Consider the following 23093-nt stretch of genomic DNA (forward strand, 5'->3'; position numbering starts at 1 on the left):
TCTCTCTCTCTCTCTCTCTCTCTCTCTCTCTCTCTCTGCTCTTTCTCTCTACTCCCACCCGTTGAATAAAATCTCCTGTCGGACCCCCACGGTGTGTGTGTGGCCTAGTTGTTGAGCGTCACTATTCCCTTTCATTGGTGTCAGAAGTGGGATCCGGGATTGCCAGGCTCACAGGTTAAAATACTCGGGGACCCAAAACCCAGATACCAAGGTGCTCCAACTCAGCCGCCACCCGATATCCATGACCACCTTCTTTGGCGCCAGTCTCGCAGCCAACACCAACCCACCTATCTCCAGGCCTGCACCAGATACTGGGTAAGTTCCCTCTTCTGAGGCATCTTTTGGATAATGGGAGACCCCAGAGCCCTAGACCGCCCACGAGGACCACATCCAGGACAAGGCCGGGGCCCAGGCCCTCTGTCCCTCAGTTTTGACAAACCGGGTTTGCCATGTTGAGTCCGAGGCTCAACTGAGCTAAGACCGGGACTTAGCTCCACATAAATTCCTATCTTGTGCAAGGGACGCCCTCACAAGAGACAGTTTCAGCTTTCTAGACCAGGTCTAGAAAAAGAGGGGGTCCTATCAGAGCTCTAAGAGATGTCTAGACTTCTGATAATCTCCTGTCCTGATGGTCATGGGCTCTGGCTCTTCCATACCCATAGACTCTCCTTTGGGATGCTTATTCAGGAATTTGGAGGGCCTTGACCTAAAACCCAAGCGATGCCTTGACCTAAAACCCAAGTGGCTAATTTGTTTATCCACTCAAATTTGGCCCCAATATCAATTAGACAATCAAAATGTCTGGCCACCTAATGGCTCCATTGAACTGGGTCTAATTCAAGACCTATATAACTTTTGTGAGCATCAAGGAAAGTGGTCGGAGATTCCATATGTCCAGGGTTTTTCTTATCTTAGCCACCAGCCCTCTCTTTGTTCCACTGCCCAGAAACTGTCTTTTCTATCACCTCCTCCCACACTTCTGCTAGCCCGTGGTCCCACCACCACTACCCCCCTCCCTCTTCCTAATCTTCCAGACCAGCTGGACCCGGCCGATGACCCTCCCCCATACCCAGCACCAAGAAACCAACCCACACCTCCCCCTACCCTGTCTGACTCCTCCTCTCCTCTTAGAACTCCCACTCCTCCCATTTCCTCAGAACCTCCTATCGCTCCGCCCCATGCTCCAACTCCACCTCTTACCCGTTCCAAGTCTCATATGAGCCACAAGATGGCGCCCTTGCGCGGAAGTAGCAGGGGTTGAGGGAATCATCCCTTCCCCATGACTGAAATGGCTCTCATCCAAGCCAGACTTGGTTCTCTCACTGCCTACCCAACAACCTTTGTAAAACAATTTCAATACTTGACACAGTCTTATCAATTAACCTATCATGATCTTTTTGTTGTTCTCACCAATGCTTTAACTCCTGAAGAAGGCAAAAGAGTGCTGGATTAGGCTTGTGCTCATGCAGATCAGGAGCATTTGACAATCACTATCCTGTAGGTGCTCTTGCAGTCCCAGAATGAGACCCAGAGTGGGACTACAACACTGAGGCGGGGATTAAAAGCTCAAGACAGGTATACTGTCTCCTTCATGGGCTCTGCAGAGCTACCATGAAGTCTGTAAACTATGAGAAGCTTAATGAAATTATACAAGATAAAAATGAAAAATCGGTCTGCCTTCTTAAAAAGGTTGACAGATGGCCTCCGCCAACATACCAAACTTGACTCTGAGTCTGTCAATGGCCAGAGACTAATTATGATGCAATTCTTTTCTCAGAGCTACCCTGACATTAGACTCAAACTAAAAAAGCTTGAGAGGGGACCTTTGACTCCCCCTGCAGAAGTTCTGGCCACAGCATTCAAAGTCTATCATGGCCGTGATGATCTCAAGATCATCAAAAAGTACCAGTCATTGGCACAAGCCTTCAATCCTGCCAAGCCACAAGTGCCTCAAGGAAAGGGACCCTTCAGAGGGGCCCCTCAACCACTGGGACCCTGTTACTGGTGCAATCAAGAGGGACATTGGGCCGGTGATTGCACAAATGCCAAGGCACCCACAAAGCCTTGCCCTAAGTGCCAACAGAAGGGACACTGGGGTTTCTACTGCCCCCTGGTGTCCACCTGCCATTGAGCCGCCTGCCCTGCAACTCCCCAGAGCAATGACCTGATAGGTCTAGCAGCAGCTGAAGGGCTATGAAGAGGCCCTGGCACAACTGGCCGAACGCGGATCACCGCCCAGGAGCCCAGGGTGACCTTAATTGTGGCAGGTAGGACTACTGTCTTCCTATTAAGACACTAGTGCCAGCTTTTCTGCATTGAGAGAATATTGAGGACCTACCTCCCTGTCTTAGACCTCTATTTGTTGGGGTAGAATGTCAAAAGCAACACCCTCAATAGACTCCCTTACTGTCATGCGCAATTGGCGACTTTTCATGACTTCTATTCCTTCCTAGTCCTCCTATCCTGCCCCATTCCCTTATTGGGTCATGACATTTTATCCCAAATTGGGGCATCCATTCATTTTTCTATGCCGATCCCTTTCAACACTCCAATGTCTTCCTTTTGTCTTTTGTTATCCCAAGCTATTGAACCTCCAGTCCCCACTTAACTGCTCGCCCTATGAGCTGTTTTTCACTCGGTGAACTTGCCTCTCAGAAAATGTGCTTACCCTTTGGAAGAGGTCCAATTGCCTCCCCCTTTGGTGTGCTTAAAACACTTCTTGTACATTACACATTCTTAAATTACGATTATAGGGTTAACTTACTCTTTTCTAAAAACTCAAGGTTAATATTGTTCTATTGGCAGCCAGTCAAATTTTAAGATGTAACAATCTGAAAACAGAAAAAGGATACTTTAAGATGAAGTTTATTATAGGAGGTTAATAATAAATGAGACAAAAAATATTAGGAAAGCTATGAATGAGAGTTATACTTTTGACAAGACCAGAAGGCCTAAGTATGTAGAGAAGGTGTGTAGAAATGATTTAATAAGAAAATATGTATGTTTGCTTATTGGTTTACATTTAGAGTCATAAAGAGCCTTCATTTCTTTTAATCCTAATTCTACAAGAGATTTCTGTTAATTTTGACCTGACACTCTAGTTTAAATTGTCTTATATGTTTGTCTGTCTAAATGTTATCAAAATGAAGTTAAATACAAGTAGATTGTTCATTTCTACACCCTGGTTTTATAGGTTAAATAAAAATTTAAAGATAATTAAATATAAACTTTTAAGTTTGGGTACACTGCTGATGGTAAATAAAGAAGCACCTGCTCAGAAAATTTATTCTGATCTTTATTCACTAATGGGAGCCCAAATAATTTTTATAGCCTTATAGAAAGATATGCCTTGTTAATTATGTTATTGTAACATGGTTATGATGGTTACCTTTAAAATATAATATTTTCTGTATAAAGAAATTCATATTATTTATGACAATAACCTTTTGATCCAGATATTCTCCCTTCTCTTCTGCTCCACCTACTTATGGTTACAGCTACATTTGTAGGCCCATACACTTTCCTTAGATGGTACCGTATCAAAAGGTAATAACTTAAATAAGTTTCCTGGGTTTTTGATTATCATTAAGTGTGGCTCCTGATCACAAGTTTTTCTGTTAATATTCTACAAAAAATCAACTACTTAAACAACCATGATTGATAAAATAATAGCCCTCTAACTATATTTTAAATTCCAGGATACTTGCTATCTAGATAGTTATGATAGTTAAGCTCCTCCTGTACTACTGATGTCACTGATCTTCTCTTCTGGGTGTTCAGCCACCAAAGTACAGAGACCAACACCAAAAGGTAACTGGGGGCTGGGGATTTAGCTCCGCAGTTCGGTGGCCTGCCTTGCAAGAGCAAGGACCCGAGTTCAATCCCTGGTACCAAAAAAAAAAAATGTAACTGGGCTAAGGAGATCACCAATATTTTGGCTCTAGCCCTCCAACATCATCAAAGATCCAAGGTATGAAGGAACCTTTTCTACAACAACCTACATCTTTGGTAAGTCACCCAACCTCCTGAACAGGGAGATTGCTGGACACCAGAGGACAAATGTAATGTGTGCTAAAGGAGGGTCACCAAAAAAGTCTTCCACGCTTTTACTAAAAGCACCATGGTCAAACAAGGCCGGGACCCATCCTAACAGCTGACACTGGGAGCTGAGAGGCTCTATACATGTTTCCAAAATAATGCCTAAAGAGACTTAACTGACCTTGACAGATAACAAGAGGTTCATACTGATTAACACAGGTCTCACTCTAATTTGGTCTTAAACACCCAGCACAAAAGAATAACCAAAAGAGACAATAAACAGGCACTCGTGATAGACATTTGAGGCCCATTCTCCTCCCAAATATTCCTCTTAAGACACGCAGCCCCTGTAAAGGTTTTAAATGTGTTAGTATGGGTCTGTACTTTTTCTAGAGGGCCTGAGGCCTTCCCTATAAAAACAGAGGGCTTCAGAAGTATACAAGATTTTATTAAAAATTCCAAGGTTTAGTCTGCCTCTCTCCATAGACAGTGACAATGGGCCAGCATTTATAACAGAGGTTGTACAAGATCTAGTTAAACTGTTATACTGCTTATTGACCTCAGAGTTCTTGTAAGGTTAAAAAATGATAAATTGTACCATTAAGATAAATATTGTCAAATAACACCAGGTTATGAGTTCATCGGCTCCCTTTGGCCTTCTTTAAAATAACAGATACCCTAAGTCATACTGTGTTCTCCCCATATGAGGTCTTGTTTGGAAGGCAACCCTGTATCTTGAGAGACTTTATATATGAAAAGGGCCATATATAAGACACTTATGGTTACTCCCATAGCTGTCAAGGTAAAGTTCAGCTACCATCACTCTAAAGTAAAACAGATCTATCAAGAGAACTTCACAGACTTTGACTCCAGGAGACAATGCACTCAAAGCCCTGCTCTAAACTTAAGTCCCTTCCAGGATAGTTCCATTACTCTCGTGTTAAACCATGTCTTCATGCTCCTCTCCCAGTCATATCCACAGGACGTCATCCACGGGACCTCTGAAGGTCAAACTTACTCGGATTCCAGAAGACCTGGTTGCCCAGGATCCTTCACCATCATCCAGTCCTGAGTCATATAAGCCATCCTAACTGTTTACCCTCTCATCCTCTCATGGGGTATTGTGACACATTTTACACTACACCACCCACTGATATCCTAAGTCTTCTTATATTAGTACTCCTGGGACTTGTCCTTGGGATAGGATTGGCCACAATATCTCCTCCCAATTATAATTTTACTTCCAGGTGTTTACTCTCATTGACCTATTACCTCATAATCTCATTCTTTGCCATTCTTAATCGCTGGAGACAATAATAGTTCCTCTCCTGCTCCTGTTTTCTCTCCTAAATCTTACCCAAGCCAATGGGCCCCTGGTATATACCTTGACTCGCTCCCAGCCTAACTCAGCCCTCCTTCAGACCCAGGTAGGATCTCCTGAAATCACATTCCAGGCCACCTTATGCCAGTTCTTTGACCAAATCATCAAATTCCTGCCACTCTTCAGACTGGCCCACAGCTGATTTCTGCTGCCCTTTCCGTATCTACCCATGCAATTGCCCCCTGTGTTCTCCATTTTATTCAATCCCAGATCAGTCACGTCTCCACTCAAGTCTCCCGACAGATGGCTCACCAGCTGATACTTCAGGCCAGAGACCTAAGCGAGACCACCATGTTTACATGACAGCCAACCAACTAACCATAGCTCAGATCTTGGCTTGGTTTATACATTTTCTAAATGATCTTTGGATTGATATTTTCTGGTTTGCTCCCCACCCTTGTCCTATTACCTACATAGCCAACTGGGTCACTAACACGTGGCTCCAAAAAACTTTATCAGACTTCACCCCAACTGAAGTCACAATCTTTACCTTTTTACTTGTTCTTAGTAACCCTCCAACCCAGTACACAGCCTCATACAAATTATCTTCTAGCCCTCTTTCCTCCCTCATTAACTGATTTGTGTGCTTGGACTTTTCTCAGGAAGCCCTACCAACAATTCCAATAAAAATGCTACTTCTGTCAACAATTCCATGTGCATAAAGGACAACACAGCCAGCCAGGCCCCACGCTGCCCATAGGTCGACTTGTCGCCCCAAACTCAGCAGGAAGTAGTTACAGAAGACAGACACTCCGCCCTCTTCCCCTGGCGTGTGGTTTGTTTGCACTCGCTGCTGTTTGTCATCTAAAAACCAATGAGTGGGGAATGTTAGGGAATTGATCATGTTAAAATATGCTGTGACGCTGCCATCACAGGCTGCATTCTCCTGGTACTTCTTGGCTCCTAAAATGACCTCATGCCCTTATCTCTGGTTTCCCTCCCCGCCAAGGCCACAGTGGTCCAGAGAAGTTGAAACCTGCTTCTGCAGGGCTGGACCCATAAATAGCAGCCTGGCCTGTGATAGGTTAGAAGTAGCTCACTCCTCATAAATAATCAATAGCCTGGCCCAAAACTGATAAAAGGACCTTCCTTTCTTTGTTCTCTCTCTCCTTCTTCTTCTTCTTCCTCCTCTCTCTATCTGCTTTCTCTGCTCTCTCTCTCTCTCTCTCTGCTCTCTCTCTCTCTACTCCCACTCCTTGAATAAAATCTCCAGTCGGACCCCCTGTTGTGCATGTGGCCTAGTTGTTGAGCGTCACTATTCCCTTTCATAATCTATCATAAGGAATTTTGATTCTTCCAACAACTTGAATGAGTTTGGGAATGGATTTTTCCAGAACCTCCAGAAAGGAACACTCTTACTGACACCTTAACCTTTGTCTTGTGATACCATGAGGTAAGCCTAGCAAAACCTATCAAACTTCTGATCTATGATATAATATATTGGGGTTGTTTTAAGCTGCTATTTTTATGACCATTTGCAACACAAAATCCATTAAACTATTGATGAAAAAATACCTAAGTAATTTCAACATGCTCTTCATCCAATTACTTATTATTGTTACAAAGGAAAAAATGAATTTGTTTAGGAGATCTAATGTGCAAACTATAAGAAAATAATCTATGTAACATTACCAATAACATAACAAATCATATCACACACAATCATTATCACATACCTTGTGATACAATGCACTCACTGAGAACATAATACCACTTTATGTAGTATTTCTGCCAAAAATATATATCCTGAATCTAATCCTAAATATATAGACAATCAACATTAAGGGCCAATCAACTGATAAATTTCAAAAACTTCACATTCCCAACACAAAAGAGAGGACTTTCGGGAAGATGGCGGAGTGATACAGAGCCAAGGAAGAGCCTCTCCAAGATTTGGTGTCCTGACACAGGAATATAGTGGCACAAGAAGAGTGGGAAGTGGGTCCCCAGGACCCAGGAAGGATCTGAAGTGAGAAGTGAACACCACAGGGAGAGTGAAGAGAGATTTTAACAAAGAGGTGGGAGATAACAAGTAGTGCGGTCTCCCAGAACCCAGACTCACAGTGAAGGAACTAGGAATGGCAGATCACACCTGCAGAGGCATGGTGACTACTGGAGACCCCCAAGGCCTCCACACAGAAATACACAAGAGATATTGTTTAAGATTTTAAGAAGAATAAAGAGACATGTCAACTGCATGCAGTAGGTAATCTTAAACTAGGTTCTGGACTTAAGAGGGAGGAAAAAAGGGCCGGGGATTTAGCTCAGTGGTTCGGGCACCTGCCTCGCAAGCACAAGGACCTGAGTTTGATCCCCGGTACCATAATTAAAAAAAAAAAAAAAAGAGGGAGGAAAAAAACCTACCAATGAACATTGTTGGGGCAACTGATGAAAAAATGGGGACTATCTTTTAGGTAACATTCTATATTTAGTTTTACCCATCTATTTACTCCTCCCATTGTCCTTTTTTATTTTCTATGTTTTGGTGTTCATATTTCAAATAGTTTTCTAATTTCAGAAAACCCTTCATTTCTTCTAGCATACTATATAGATGCGCTGACATGAAGTTCTCCCTTGTTTATCGAGAGATTTCTGCATTCCATCCTTTGTTTTGTTTTGTTTTGTTTTGTTTTAGACAGTTTCACGCAGAGTTTCACGCTAGTAGTTCAGTCTGGCCTTGAAATCATGATGATCCTCCTGTGTACCACCAAACCTAGCTCCACCCTTTTTTTTTGGTTCCAGGGATGGAACTCAGGACCTTGCACTTGCCAGGCAGGTGCTGTGCTGCTGAGCTACATCCCTGCTCCACCCTTCATTTTTAAAAGATGTTTTCACTGAAAATAGAATTCTAAATTTGCAATTACTTTCATTTGGTACTATAAAGAAAACATTGTCATCTGCTTTCTATCATTTCTGATGTTAAATAAGTATTCAGTATTACTATTGTTCCTTTGGAAGGAGTTTTTTTTTTTTTTTTTTTTTTTTTTTTTTTTTTTTTTTTTTGGTACCAGGGATTGAACTCGGGTCATTACGCTTGCAAGGCAGGCCAACGAACCACTGAGCTAAATCCCCCGCCCCTCTTAGTCTTCGCTCTTTAAGCATTTGATTATGACAAGATTAGTTGTATTTTTCTTTTTAAATGTCTTGCTTGGATTTACAGTAATTCTTGAACCTGTGGCTTGATGCTTTTCATCACTTCTGGAAAATGCTTAGCTAGTATCTTTTCAAATTCAAATTCTGACCCATTCTCTTTTCTCCTTCTGGAATTCTAACATGCATAATTGAACTTTTTACTATGATTTACCTTTCATTTTTTCTACACGTCTTATATACATTTATATATGTACATATATATACATGTATAAATATGTAGCTACATGAAAATGGTAATCATCATATAACAGGATATTTTTAAACAAAAACGGATAAAAGGTTTAAGTGGTTTTATTTTTTTTAATTACTGAATGTACTCAGATATGTTATCAAACATAGAAATTTACTTCCTACTATACAAGTAACCACTAGAATAAGTATTTCTACACGACTGCCACCTCTAATACTATGTATTCATTATGAGTCACATTCATTATTCACCACCCCCTCTCTAGCAGACATTTCCATTATGCACAAACTGTATTAAGCACTTACTTCTCTAAGTACTCACAAACTTACATCTTTATCAAAATTAAAATCTCTTAGATATTAGCAAAGATGTACAACAGGATTTTTTCAGAAGGGTATTAATTTCATTTACCACAAATTGAAAGACTTTTAACAGCTGCTTCCTCCAAATACTAAGCAAAAAATAGTAGAAGATACAGATTTTTTTCCAATTTACCTGTGCTTTGGTTCATCGCAAGTCTTGGAGGAGAACTTGTTTCTTCAGACTCTTCTGATGAATGTGCCAGGAAGTCATGAAGCTTCTGCACCAATGTATTCAACTTGCTTTCACTATCAAACAAAAATTTAAAGAATTTAAATATAAATATTTAATAAACTGAAATTCTTTCTAAACTGAGATATGTATATTCAAAGTAAAAATTAAAGGAACTCAATTTTTTTTTGCAGAGGACTAAGGAAGAATAACATATCTAACTTGTATACTAAACTAGGATCAAAGTATCATTTAGGCAAAATGCTGGTATTACTTAGGAAATAGTTCCAATATTTTATGATCTTTCAATGTGCTGTATCTGGTGTGTTTAAACAGAAGTTAAACTTTTACTTTGCATTCAATTACTTAAAATGTATCACTAAATACTACCTTTAATCTAAGAAAAAATAAACCTACCTACTGTAAGACTATCAAAAGAAACTGAAATAAAAATGTAGGGAGCTAAAAGGCAAAAAGTGTACCTGCATTTGGGTTTCATTCATCTTTCTTTCAAAATCAATAGCAGTACAGGGCTGGGGATTTAGCTCAGTGACACCATGCCTGGCTGTCAAGTGTGAGGTCCTAGGTTAGATCATCGATACCACCAAATTAAAAAAAACTGTGTGGGCCTGGGATTTAGCTCACTGGTTCCAGCACCTGCTTTGCCAGTGCAGAGACCAGAGTTCAATCCCTGGTACCAAAAAAACAAAAAACAAAAATAAACAAACAAAAAAAGTGTGTGTGTGTGTGTGTGTGTGTGTGTGTGTGTGTGTGTGTGTATCAATAGCAGTACGTATCTTGTCATATCATTAAGCATTTTAGTTATTATTTTCTCTCATTTGTATAGACTCTACCTGGAATACCCTTAGACATCAAGACAGAGGCATAGTAGTGCTTGCTTGTAACCCCAGCACTCTGGGAGGCTAAGACAGGAAGATCACAAGCTCTTGCCCAACTCTGTATCTCAAAATAATCACATAAACAAGAAGGGCTATAAATGTATTTCATTCAGTATGAATATCCTGGGTTGAATTCTCAGTGTCACAGAAGAAAGAAACCAAAACATTAAGTAGTTTTACCATTTCAAAATTTAAACTTGCCAACACTCAAAATAAAGGAAGACAACTTTTTTTTTATTTTCATTTAAAAACAAAAGGTTGGAGGGTGGGGATTTAGCTCATTGGTGCAGCCGCCTGCCTCACAACTGCAAGGTCCTGAATTCAATCCCCGGTACCAAAAACAAAAGTTTGGAGAGTACTCCATTTTGTGAGATTTGTAAAACCCACTCACGGAAGAAGTTAAAAGGACAGCTGCCACTTGGGACCCAGCCAACCACCATAAACTGAAGACTGCATGGTCGTTCTGCCAGGACTCAATACCCAGAGATTACAATATTTGCTGGGAAGGGACTGAAGTTTCCCGGACCAGGATACCCCCAAACTGCAAGCTAGAAAGAGATTGAGAAGGCACAGAAGGGCTAGGAGAAGGGAATATCAGGGGCAGAGAGAGGGGTTACAAGTTATTCTAGCTGGAACTGTCACATCCTCAACCCTGGGTGCCACCAAAACCAACTGCCAGAAAGAAACTGAGCTGAGCTACAACGATGGCCATGAACTGGGAATAGCAAGGGCAGAGAAAGACAGCTACGGTGATGCTACCTATTGTCTTCCCTAACTGGGCACCACGATAAATGCAAGCCAGAGAAAGAATGAACAGAGGCACAGCTAAGAAGGGGGGTGCTGGGGACACAAAGAGGTGGCTAGGGTAGCACTGAGGGAGGAGAGTGGCACAACTGCTCCACCATCTTCACAAGGAACAACAGAGACTCATGATAATGGCAGACTAAAGGCAGTAATAGTGACAAGTCATTCTGGAATACTGATCTTAACCAACAGCACAAAATAATAGTCTCCATTATAAATACCTGCACAAAGAGATATACTCGTGCAGATCTTAGGGTTTTGTCTTTTTTTTTTCTCCTCATTTGTTTGTTGGGTGTTTGCTTGGTTTGGTTAGATTTGAGGTGTGTGAGTGTGTATGAGCAGATGTACGAGGTGTGATTAAAAAATTATGTGTTTAAAATATTCCTGCTGGCTTGAACACCAGTGGCACATGCATGACTGTCCCATTGGGCAAGTCCCACTGGTAATACAAATAGATCTCTCTCATCATTTTTATCAGTCTTCTGACTAATAATATAAAAAGTCTACATGTGGTACAAATCTAGTTAGTTGCTTGAATTTGAATAATTACTGCCCAAATATAAATATTAATACTCACAGCAATTTTTAAATTATTATAATAATCAAGAAACATTTATTTAAAAGAAATGTGTCTCTATTTATGAATAGTTTATCAATAATTAATTCTCTAACTTTTAACATGGAAATCTTAGTACCCCATTGCCAGTGTATATAATATCCATTTACAACTGCAGTACCACATACTAGGTGTATTACAATTTTTATACCACTTTAATGTTTTCCTTAAGGAACTGTAATATGATGACATCTGGTCTGCTAAGTCAATACCTTTCTTTGCATTGTTGTAATCAAAGTCTCCCTGAGAAGTGGTACAAGCCTCCAAATGGGACAGTCATGCATGTACCAAAGGTGGTTCAAATGGGCAGGAATACTCGAATTTAAATTAGGGCTGCCTAACAGGGGTAGCAATCTTATTTGCAGACAAAGTAAATTTCAAACCAAAACTGAATCTAGTATTATTGATGTAGGACGGTACTGTATCATACCTCTATGAATGTAAAATATCTTGTACCTGCTTTATGATACATAGTAGGGACTGTGCTTTATCAGAGCTACATTGAATGATATTACTCTAGAATGTTCTCTTTCCAGATGATGATTAAGAGGCTAATAGGAAAAATGGTGCCAGGTACCACAACAGCAACAGAACTTTGCTGTTTTCTGGATATTATTCTTTTATTTTCTTTTTTTTTTAAATGGAATGTGCTGAATGTCTATAATTTTATTCAGATGACTGCAGAGCCTGGAAAAGCTGTTGCTGCTATCAATGCATAACATACTATTATTAGTCTTTTTATATAAATGTATATATATATACACATATATATAAATTGAATTTTGGGAAACTTTAACGGTGCTGCCAACTTTGGAAAAAGTCATCCCAATTTACTGTGTTGACTTGGCATTGTACAGAAATGGACAACCATATTGGTCTAGAAATGTTAATTTATTTTTATTTTTTTTTCCATGTGTACAGGGGTAACACATCGTACTAAATATGTAAGGTCATATCTACGTGGGTTTGATTACAGAAACTAATAAAGTATTCTCTAAATAATGAAAAAAAGAATAAGATAAGACTATAAGAGCGAGAAGCAATTTAAATATGTTCAGGGACCATTTTCATCTCCAGAATTAAGGATTATTTTAATGTTACATCATTGCCTTTTCTCTTTTACTTTCCTTTTTAGTTTTATTTTAGGATTCCCTATTTTTAATGTTCATACAGAGATTTCTTTAACTGAAATACCGAATAGTTTCTTTGGTGTGAAAAACTATAATAGTACACAGGATCCTAATGAGATAATTAATAATGTGAAATAGGAAGTAAAGGGCTAAAGGTGTAGGGAAAGTGGGAAGGGTGGGGGAAAGGTAATAAGGGAGAGGAAAAAAATATGAGAAACTGAAAAAATGGAAATAAAGTGTTTGTAAATGGGGAGGGGAGGAGGGGGTGAAGGGAGGGCAGGGACAAGGGGAAAAATGAGAATCAAGACCTATTATGTAAAGGTACAGAATCCCAATGATGAATGTAATTGTACTGTATACCTAGATTGTACCAATAAACTCAATAAAAAGAAAAATAAATAAATAAATTAGGGTTGCCTGGCAGCAAGATATATGAATTACAGCCATATCATGAACATGTTAAATTTTAGAATGTACTGCATTATCTATTATACATTTTTGACTTCATTTATACTTTCAGTTTCTCACACCAGAGAAACAACTTGATAAGGGGAAATAGGGAGGGGTGGGGGAAAGTAGGGAAAGAAAAAAGTAAGAAGGAAAAAAACAGAAACAGAGCTTTTGTAAATAGGGAGGGGTAGAGGGATGGAAGGGAGGAAAGGGGAATGGAAAAAAAACAAGAACCAAGATATATCATGTACAGGTAACAAATTTCCAATGGTGAATGTGATCATAAAGCATACCTCAAATGTGCCAATAAACTTATGGGGGAAAATGTATTGCAGTAAAAGACAATTATCATCAATCACCCTCAAAAAAGTCCTGATTTCCACCACACACCATCACTCCTACCACTTTCTAAAGCACTTCTGAAAGTCTTCATTCATGAGTGTCTTTAGTTACACTATAGTAGCTGTCTCAATGTCCTAAATCGATTCAAAACTTTTACCTTTCATGGTCATGTTTATGTTGGAGAAGAATCAGAAGTCGCTTAGTGCACATGTGGTGAATAAGGTGGATGAGGATACATTGAAATGTTTTATTGAGCCTGCCTTTCTGTTGAACAGTACTCAGCAGCATGTATGGTTTTTTAAATCAGACCTTGTGAAGACACTCATGAAAGGTGTGTTTAAAGTGAGGGGGACTGTTGTGAGGGAGATTAATGGCAATGTTTCTTTCTGTAATATTTTTTTAATTTAAGCACACTGTAATTTTTGTTCACCTGTATACATGGTGTGCATCTCAGTTGTTCATGTTACGGGTACTCTCTCCTCTCAGAGCTATGCTGAGGACTGATCATAGTATATGGAACAGACTGGGTACTTTCACGTGAGACATATCTATAGTGCAGGGCACACCACAAAGACAGAGACTTAAAACACTCCCATACAATAGTAGTAGAGATATACATTTCAACTAACCTGCAAATATCAAAATGAAAACACAGTAACTATGAGAAAACAAGGCAACAAAAAGACTCCAGATATTCAAAATTCCCCACAAGCTGATCCCATACTGAAGTATATGAAATGCCAGCTAAAGAATTTGAAAGACTGATAGTTCAAATAATCAATGAAATCAAAAAAGAGAATGGGCCGGGTATTTGGTTCAATGGTTCTGCTGCCTGCCTTGCAAGCACAGGATCTGGGTTCAATCACTGGTAGATGGGAGAGGGGAGAGGGGAGAGGGAGAGAGAAACAACTGAATAAATTAAGAAAGACAATGCAGGATATAAAAGACCACTTCAGTAAAGAGATAGAGATTGTGGAAAGGAACCAAGCAGAAATCCTGGAAATGAAAACCTCTATCAGTCAAATATAAAACTCAACTGAAAATCTTAACAGTAAGAAAGATGAATCAGAAGAACTACCAGGATTTGAAGACAAGGTGGAACCCTCAGTCAATGATAAAGGAAACAGAATAAGAAACAATAAACAAATCATTCAAGAGCTCTTAGATAACAATGAAAAAAACAAATTCAAAACAAATACATCTCAAAGACAGTAAAGAAATACAGGCTAATGGCAGAGAAAATCTATTCACTGAATTTATTGCAGAAAACTTCCCAAATCTGGGAAATGAGATGAATAGTCGGGTAATGGATATATTAGAAGCCCAAATAGACACAACCAAAAAAGAACTTCTCCAGACAGATCATAATCACATTGCCAAAGATTCAAAAGAAAGAATATTGCAAGATATTAAAAGAAAAATGCCAATAAGGGCAAAGCCATCAGAGTAACAGCACACTTCTCAACAGAAACTTTAAAGGCCATGTGGGCTGAGAATGATATATTTCATGCCTGGAAAGAAAATAGTTGCCAACCCAGATCACTATATTCCATGAATCTCTCCTTTGATATCAAATGAGAAAAAAATCCCTTCCATGACCAGTATGACCTAAAAAAATTCATAATCACCAAGTGAGCATTGCAGAAAATACTTGAATATGGTAAACATAGATGAAGACACCCAAAACCATGAGACCAAGAGAAAGAATAAATCTCACTGGTAAAATAGACAAACAAGTGAGAATGAGAAATTAATCCAACATCAGAAAAACAACAAAATCAAAGATATTAGTACACAACATTCAACAATAACATTTAACGTGTATGGGTTTAAGTCTAATTAAAAGACAGACTGGCAGGCTGGACTGGGAAAAAAACTATATGTTGCCAAAAAGAAACACAACTCACTTGAAAAAGCATGCATAAACTCAAAGAATGGAAAATGATAATCCAAGGAACTGGAGCCCAAATGAAAGCAGGAGTAGCTTATTTATATACAAAAAAGTAGACTGCAAAATAAAACTAGTCAGAAGAGACAAAGAAAGCCACTATATATTAGTAAAGGGAACAATTCACCAAAAGAAGAAAACAATTATAAATATGTACACACCAAACATTGCCACACCCAATTTCACAAAACTAACACTACTTGAACATATTAAAGACAGATCACCCCAACATCATAGTGGGCGACTTCATTATCCCACTACACAAATACAAGACATCAACCAGACCAAAAAAAAAATCAACAATGAAACATAGAAGTTAAACTATACTTCAAATCAAATTTATTTAACAGGCATCTAGAGTATTCCATTCAACAACAGTAAAATACATTCTTTTCAGCAGCCCATGGAATTTTCTCTGAAATAGGCCATATTTTAGACCATAGAGTAAGGCTCAATAATTTAACAAATTAAAACAATCTTATGCATCCTATCAGATTACAAGGAAATGAAACTATAAATCAAGAGCAAACGAGAAATAAAAAACACAGAAACTACCCATACATGGGGAGACTGATCATTGAGTCATTGAAGAAATCAGGGAAGAAATTTAAAAATTCTTAGAATCAAATGATAAGGGAAACACAACATACCAGAATCTATGGGACCAATGAAAGGAGTTCTAAGAGGGAAGTTTAAAGCCATGATCACATACATTAGAAAAACAGATAGATCCCAAAGAATGACCTAATGATGCATTCTTGGTGAGAATGTAAAATAGTACAACTACTATGGAAATCAGTATGGTGACTTCTCAAAAAAGTACAAACAGAAATACCAGCCAGTGTGGTGGCACACCCATCACTTGGATCACTGTGAGTTTGAGACCAGCCTGGGCTACATAGTTAGTTCCAGGTTAGTCTCAACTACATAATAAAACCCTGTCTCAAAAAGCAAACCAAACAAACAAACAAACAAAAAATACCATTTGATCCAGCTGATATTCCTGAAAGAATTAAAGACATCATATTATAGTTATATATGCATACCCATATTTACAGTGGAACAATTCACAACAGCTAAGCTATGCAACAGGCTACGTGCCCATTAGAAAGAAAACATTGTAGATATACACAATGGGATATTATTCAGTCATAAAAAGAATGAACCATGCATTTGTAGGATAATACATGGAAGTATAGAGCACCCTATTAAGTGAAGAAAGCCAGGTCAGAAAGTTAAACATCACATTTTATCTTGTAACAGAAACCTAATAAATAAATAAAATAGCAAACTAGAAGGTAGACTTTTGGAAATAGGTAAGAGAATCAGGAGAGGGAGGAGGAGAGGAAGAGAATAATGGATTGAAAATGATCAAGATATGGGCCAGGGATTTAGCTCAGTGGTTCCGCTGCCTTCCTTGCAAGGCCAAGGTCCCGAGTTCAATCCCCAGTACCAAAACAAAACAAAAAAAAGAATAAAAGAACATAAGAATAACAATACTTATTAAAAAAAGAAAGAAAATGATCAAGATATGCTACCTGTATAAACATATACGAGTTTCCCAAAACAAAGGATAATAACCTGTATTACAGAAAATGCAAATTAAAACTACAATGAGATTTCAGCTAGCCCCAGTCAAAATGACTGTCAATAATACAAAAATCAGGGTTGGGGAATTTAGCTCAGTGGCACCATGCCTGCCTTCCAAGTACAATGTCCTGAGTTCGATCCCCAGTACTGCAAAAAAAAAAAGAAAAAAAAAGAAAAGAACATACAAAAATAAAACATGCTGGTGAGGATGCAAGAGAAAAGAAACCTTCTACAATGCTGGTAGGAATGTAAATTACTAAAGCCACTATGGAAATCAGTATGAAGCTTCTTCAGAAAAACTAAAAATAGAGCTACCACTTGATCCAGCTACATCACTCCTTGATACATACACAAAAGAATTTAAGTCAGCAAACTAAAGGTATATCTACATACCTTTATGTATATTATGTATTTGTACCACAATTCACAATAGCCAAAATACGGGACCAGCCTACCTGCCCATCAACAGATCATACTTTTATTCATTCGTTCATTCATATTTAAGAGATAATTCAGCCACAAAGAGCAATGAAATTCTGTCATTTTCAAGAAAATGGATAAATCTGCTAGTCATGGTGGTGCACACCTATAATTTCAAGACTCAGGAGACTAAGGCAAGAGGACCCCCACAAGTACAAGGCTGGCTTGGGGTATTTATTAAGTTAGAGGCCAGCATAAACTGAACTTATTAAGATAGAGGCCAACAAGACCCTGTCTGAAAGGGGGGGCGATCGATGAGATGAGATGGACTCCATTATGTTGAGCCAGACCTTAGCGTGTTCTAATATAAAGAATCTAAAAAAGATGACAAGTAAGTAAAAGGAAGACTATTATTAGACAGAGGAAAGGAATAAGAGGGAGAAGGAAGGGTGAAAGGACAGGTAATGGGGAGATGTGCATACATATGAGCAAGTCCTCCAAAACATGTGAAACCAGGAAGAGAGGGCAAAAGGTGTGATGGGACAGTAAAAATGATCAAAGCATGTTTATGTGTATGTGCCAATCTACCAGAATGAAACCTATTAATCGGTATTACCCATAAAACGATGAAAATAAAAATAACCTTTTTTAATGTGTACTAAAAAACACACCAAGCACAGCGATACATGCCTGTAATCTCAGCACTCTAAGAGGCTGAGGCAAGAAGACTGAAAGTTTATGCCCAGCCTATGCAAATTATCAATGCAGAAAGATCCTGTCTCAAAAAACAAAAGGGGTTTGAGATATATCTCAGTGGAAAGCCTCTGTGTTCAATTCCCATATTGCAGTAGTAGTAGTAATAACAATAATAACAACAGTAGGCTGGGGGTACAGGCCAGTGGCAGAGCATTTGGCTAGTATATGTATATGAGGCCCTAAATGCAATCCCATCCAAAAGGAAAACAATAATACGAAATTTATCAAACATATTGACTTATCTATTATACTTATCTATAAGAGGATCAGAAGTGCTTTTTAAAATTATTTTATCTTGTGCTTGGCACAGAATAATTATATAACTAGTTGACATAAAAATGAATGCTGACTCACACATATAATCCCAGCTCTTGCAAGGCTGAGGTAGGAGGATCACTAAGGGTTCAAGGCCACCCTAGGCTACATAGTGAGTTCAAGGTCAGCCTAACCTACAAGGTGAGACTCTTGTCTCAAAAAAAAAAAAATTGAACATAGAACCTAACTTCAATGAGCCAAGACTTTGAGGGAAACATTTATGATAAATTTTATATTATAAACTGTCAAGTCAGCTGATATTGTGGCGTATGCCTGTAATCCCAGTACTCTGGCTAGCCTGGGCTACATAGTGAGTTGATGTCCAGCCTGAACTATATAACAAAAGTATAACTCAACCAAAAAATAAAAATAAAAAATAAACTATCAAGTAATATAATAATTCAATTAAATGGGGTCATAAATAGTTCAAATTCTTAAATAAAAAAATAAACACTGGAAAAGACATCCTGATACAAAAAAAAATCAATTTGAAAGAAGAGACTTTCTAGATCAAACATAATTTACACATAGGAGTTAAAAAGGAGAAATAGCCCAATAGGGTTAGCCCACAGGGCCTCTGCTCTCAAATACCATAGGAACAGCCATTTTGAGAATTTCCCAAATAGCTGGCAGGATCCTAGAAGCACTGCAGTGTATAGTCTCACATGTTAGATTTGGGATTATAGAAGCTCTTTCATCCCATCCTTTCCTCTCCACACACTGAGGAGGCTGCAACCCTGGGGCATTTTCCCCAGCATATACCAGGAGCGAGTAATCAGTGGCGTGAGAAACTCCCTCCCCATCTGCCCCATCTCAGAATCCAAGAAGATAAACGAGCAATGACATCACTGCTTGTGTCAAGAGTCTTCAATACCCCAGGCATGCCCACATCACTGCAGGGAGCCTGAACTCATGCCAACTGAGACATTCACCTGGCACACAGAGCTAACACTGGTCCAGTCTGGGTCCATACCCAGGCACTTGGGGCTTCCTCGAATCTACACTCAACTCTCACTGCAGTACTCCAATCATATACCTTCCAGAGGCTATGTCTGACACCCAGTACCAGTCCTGGGCAGCCTGGGTCTCCACAAGGAGCTCCAATCACACACAAGTCTCTGCTTGGTACACTTGGACTGTGGCAGCATCCATTTAGCACCAAGCACACTGCTCACACTCTGGGCAAAGCAGTCTTCACCCGGCATTTTGCCACAGTCCTGGGCACAGTCCCTGCCTGGCACAATAGGCCACTCCTCTGAATAGTTAGCAAGGGTGGAAATTGCCGATTTTGCTTGGTGCTCCAGACACCTGTGAGACACCACCCAGCATCCTGCACCCTCACTGGATCTGCCAGAATCTCCTCACATTAGTCCCAGGAGCACCAGCATTTCTTTTGGGTACCCTGAGGTGACACAAGCCTCCACCTGGGGTCTGGAGCTGGTCCCACAGACACAAGAATATATATATATCAGATACCGAGTAGTGGCCTCCAACCAGCAGGAATCCACACCAAGCGCCTCAGACTCCAAGGCTTCACACCTTTCTTGCCCTGATGTGACAGCTTGGACATTTGCCACAAATAGCAGTTTGCAGATAGGAGGCCCAGTAAGGTGAGAAATCTCCACACAAACCCAGACTATAAAGAGGTGCAAAGACAAATGTGACAGGTAAGACTAAAGACTGCAGGCTCTGGAAAAAAACACTCTACTGGAAATACATACAAATCAATCTCGCTCGCTCTCTCTCCCTCCCTCCCTCCCTTCCCCTCTGCTTTTGCTTTTATTTTCCTTTCTCTTCTCCCTTCATTTAAGCCAAGTTTTTTTTTCTTTTCCACTCTACTGATATTTTTTAGCATTATTATTACTGTTACTATTGGTGGAGTTTGGAGTTGTATCGCCCATTTTCTTAATCCCTTATTGAAATATAACTCTTAGGGCCAGGAATGTAGCTCAGGGACACCACGCCTGCCTAGCAAGCACAAGGTCCTCAGTTTGATCCCTGGTACCAAAAAGTAAATATAAATAAATAAAATAAAATATAACTCTATTTTATTATTTGAATAGGTACTCCTTTTTTTCTCTCTTCTTTTCTCACCGTTTCCTGAGTGTTCTTCTTTTTTTTTGTTTTGTTTTGTTTAAAGACTGGCTTTAATTTTTTTCTGAGTGTTTCTTCTTATTCTCTTTTCCTCTAATTTACTCTCCATTTGTTTTCATTAATCCTTATCCTAGTTGGGTTTTTTCTGTTACTGTTACCTAATAGTACTAATTTTCCTTTACTCCTTAATAGGACCTTTCATCTCTATCATGCCACTTTCCTTCCACCTTCCACTGTTTAATTTTTCATAATCTATTGCTTTTTACTTCATGCTCAAATAGCCATACCATTTACCCTTACAAATCTGTAGGTAGTTAACTCTCTTATTATGGCTGAGGACTGTTCTATTTTGAAAGGAGGTAAAATTTTTCTGTTTACTAGACTGTATATAAATACCTGGTTTGTCTTAAGAATCAGTTCTATAATTATATATCTTGTTCCTTTGGTTAAAAGTGGTACAGTGTTGCCAGGCATGGTGGCACATGCCTATAATCCCAGCACTTGGGAGGCTGAGAAAGAAGGATCACTGTGAGTTCAAGACCACCCTGGGCTACATGAGTTTCAGGTCAGTCTCAACTACATAGTGAGACCCTGTCTCAAAAAAAAAGTTGTAGTGTTAGTTATTAGAGTTCATCATTATCCAGTTTGTGCTTGATACTCTTTATTGGAAACAACTGGTATTCTATATATGCCAATATCTGGATTGTCTGGGGGTCATAAACATCACTACAGTCCATTACCAAAGAACTGGATACTAGACCAAACAGGCTGCAACTTTTCCTCCCTAAAAAAAGAAGGTGGTAGGATACACCCAAAGGTCAATAACTAGTTAAGCCTACAGGATATCTCTGAAAATTCAATGCTGTTCTAACCAGAAGTACTTCTCTCTACAAAATATAGGGACAGAGACCAAAGCACTCAAAAGTAATTAACAGAAGAGGTGAAAACTGTAACTGAACATATAAAGCTGGAAAGACTTCATAGGGAAGCAACATCTTACTAAATATCTTCATATAATCCCCAAGTCCTCACTCTATTAGACTTCAAACCACAGTACCCTCCAAAAAAAGGAAGGCAAGAAGAGAGGCATATATACTAACAAAAAAAAACAACAATAAAAACAACAACAGCAAACATATACAGTGGTACCTCAGTTCATAAACTTAATTTGTTCTACGATTTTGGAAAAGATGGCCACATTTGTGTTTGTGTGGAAAATATTGCCACAGTGATATCTGTCACCCAATGCAGAGTTTGCAAACAAAAACAAAATTGTGCTAAACAATTCTGCTTATAAACCAAATTGTTTGCAAAGAAAAGCATTCATGAACTGAGGACACATAGGACCATGGGGAAGCAAGGCAAGAAAAGACACCCAAGGTCTTCCAACTCTCCCAAAGCGAAGCAAAGGGTCACAAAGGGAGAAGAAAACAAATGCCAGGGAGGTGAACTCTATGAAAAGTACATAGGAAGGGGGGGGTGAACCAAAGTTCATAGCAAATTCACTCAATATGCTCACAGTGAATTTTGGGATAAGTAAAAATCTGGATGAGCTAACCAAAACAGTTCAGAACTTGAATGACAGATTCAACTAGGATATAGAATCCTCAAATGATGTCAGACAGAAATACCTGACATAAAAAACTGTAAAGGATTCATAAATTGCATGAATGACCACTGTGAAGAAAAAGTGTCTGAAACTGAGGACAAAAAAATGAATTACAATGAAATACTCAAAGAATCCACAAAGAAAGTAAGAGAACAAGAGATTATGCAGCAGGTACTAGATGACAAAAAGAAGACCAATCTAAGGCTAACTGAAGTTAGAGAAAAACTAGAAGATATGCCATGATAATCCTACTCAGTAGGAGCGGAACCGCCAGTTCAGACATTTGGTGTATGTGCTTGGCTGAGGAGCCAATGGGGCGAAACTACCATCTAAATGCCCCTAAATCAGAATCCCACGCAGGTGAAATGGTATGGCAGTGCCAAAGAAAAAACACATGATCATGTCAATAGCTGCAGAAACGATTTCCAACGAAATCCAACACTGCTTCATGATAAAAACCCTTAAAAAAAAAAAAAAGGACCATACCTGAATTTGATACAAGCTATTTAAGAAAAACCAACAGCCTGCATCATATTAAATGAAGTAAAAAAGCATTCGCGCTAATAATAGGAATAGGACAAGAATGCCCACTATCACCACTCTAATTCAACACAGTACATGAGAGCAAGTAGGCAAGAAAGAAATAAAAGGGGTATATGTAAGAAAGGAAGAACTCAAATTACCATTATTTGCAGCTGACAAGATACTCTACATAGAAAACCCAAGGAAACAACCGGACGGCAATGGCGGCAATGGCGGCAATGGCGGCAATGGCGGCAATGGCGGCAATGGCGGCAATGGCGCCAGCCCCCTCCCAACCTCCCTCT

General features: G+C 39.2%; 1 protein-coding gene across 5 annotated transcripts in view; it reads right to left on the bottom strand.

Annotated features, from left to right (window-relative positions):
• Atrx (ATRX chromatin remodeler) overlaps positions 1-23093 on the bottom strand; it is a 302586-nt gene that overhangs the window by 232602 nt on the left and 46891 nt on the right. For all 5 annotated transcript variants that reach the window (XM_010641338.2, XM_010641336.2, XM_010641335.2 and 2 more), the window contains exon 2: positions 9258-9370. In XM_010641338.2, coding sequence (XP_010639640.1) covers positions 9258-9370 — 113 coding nt within the window. The remainder of the gene's footprint in view (positions 1-9257; positions 9371-23093) is intronic.

The sequence above is a fragment of the Fukomys damarensis genome, unplaced genomic scaffold, assembly GCF_012274545.1.
Source record: "Fukomys damarensis isolate Sample0158 unplaced genomic scaffold, DMR_v1.0_HiC HiC_scaffold_39, whole genome shotgun sequence".
Taxonomy (NCBI): domain Eukaryota; kingdom Metazoa; phylum Chordata; class Mammalia; order Rodentia; family Bathyergidae; genus Fukomys; species Fukomys damarensis.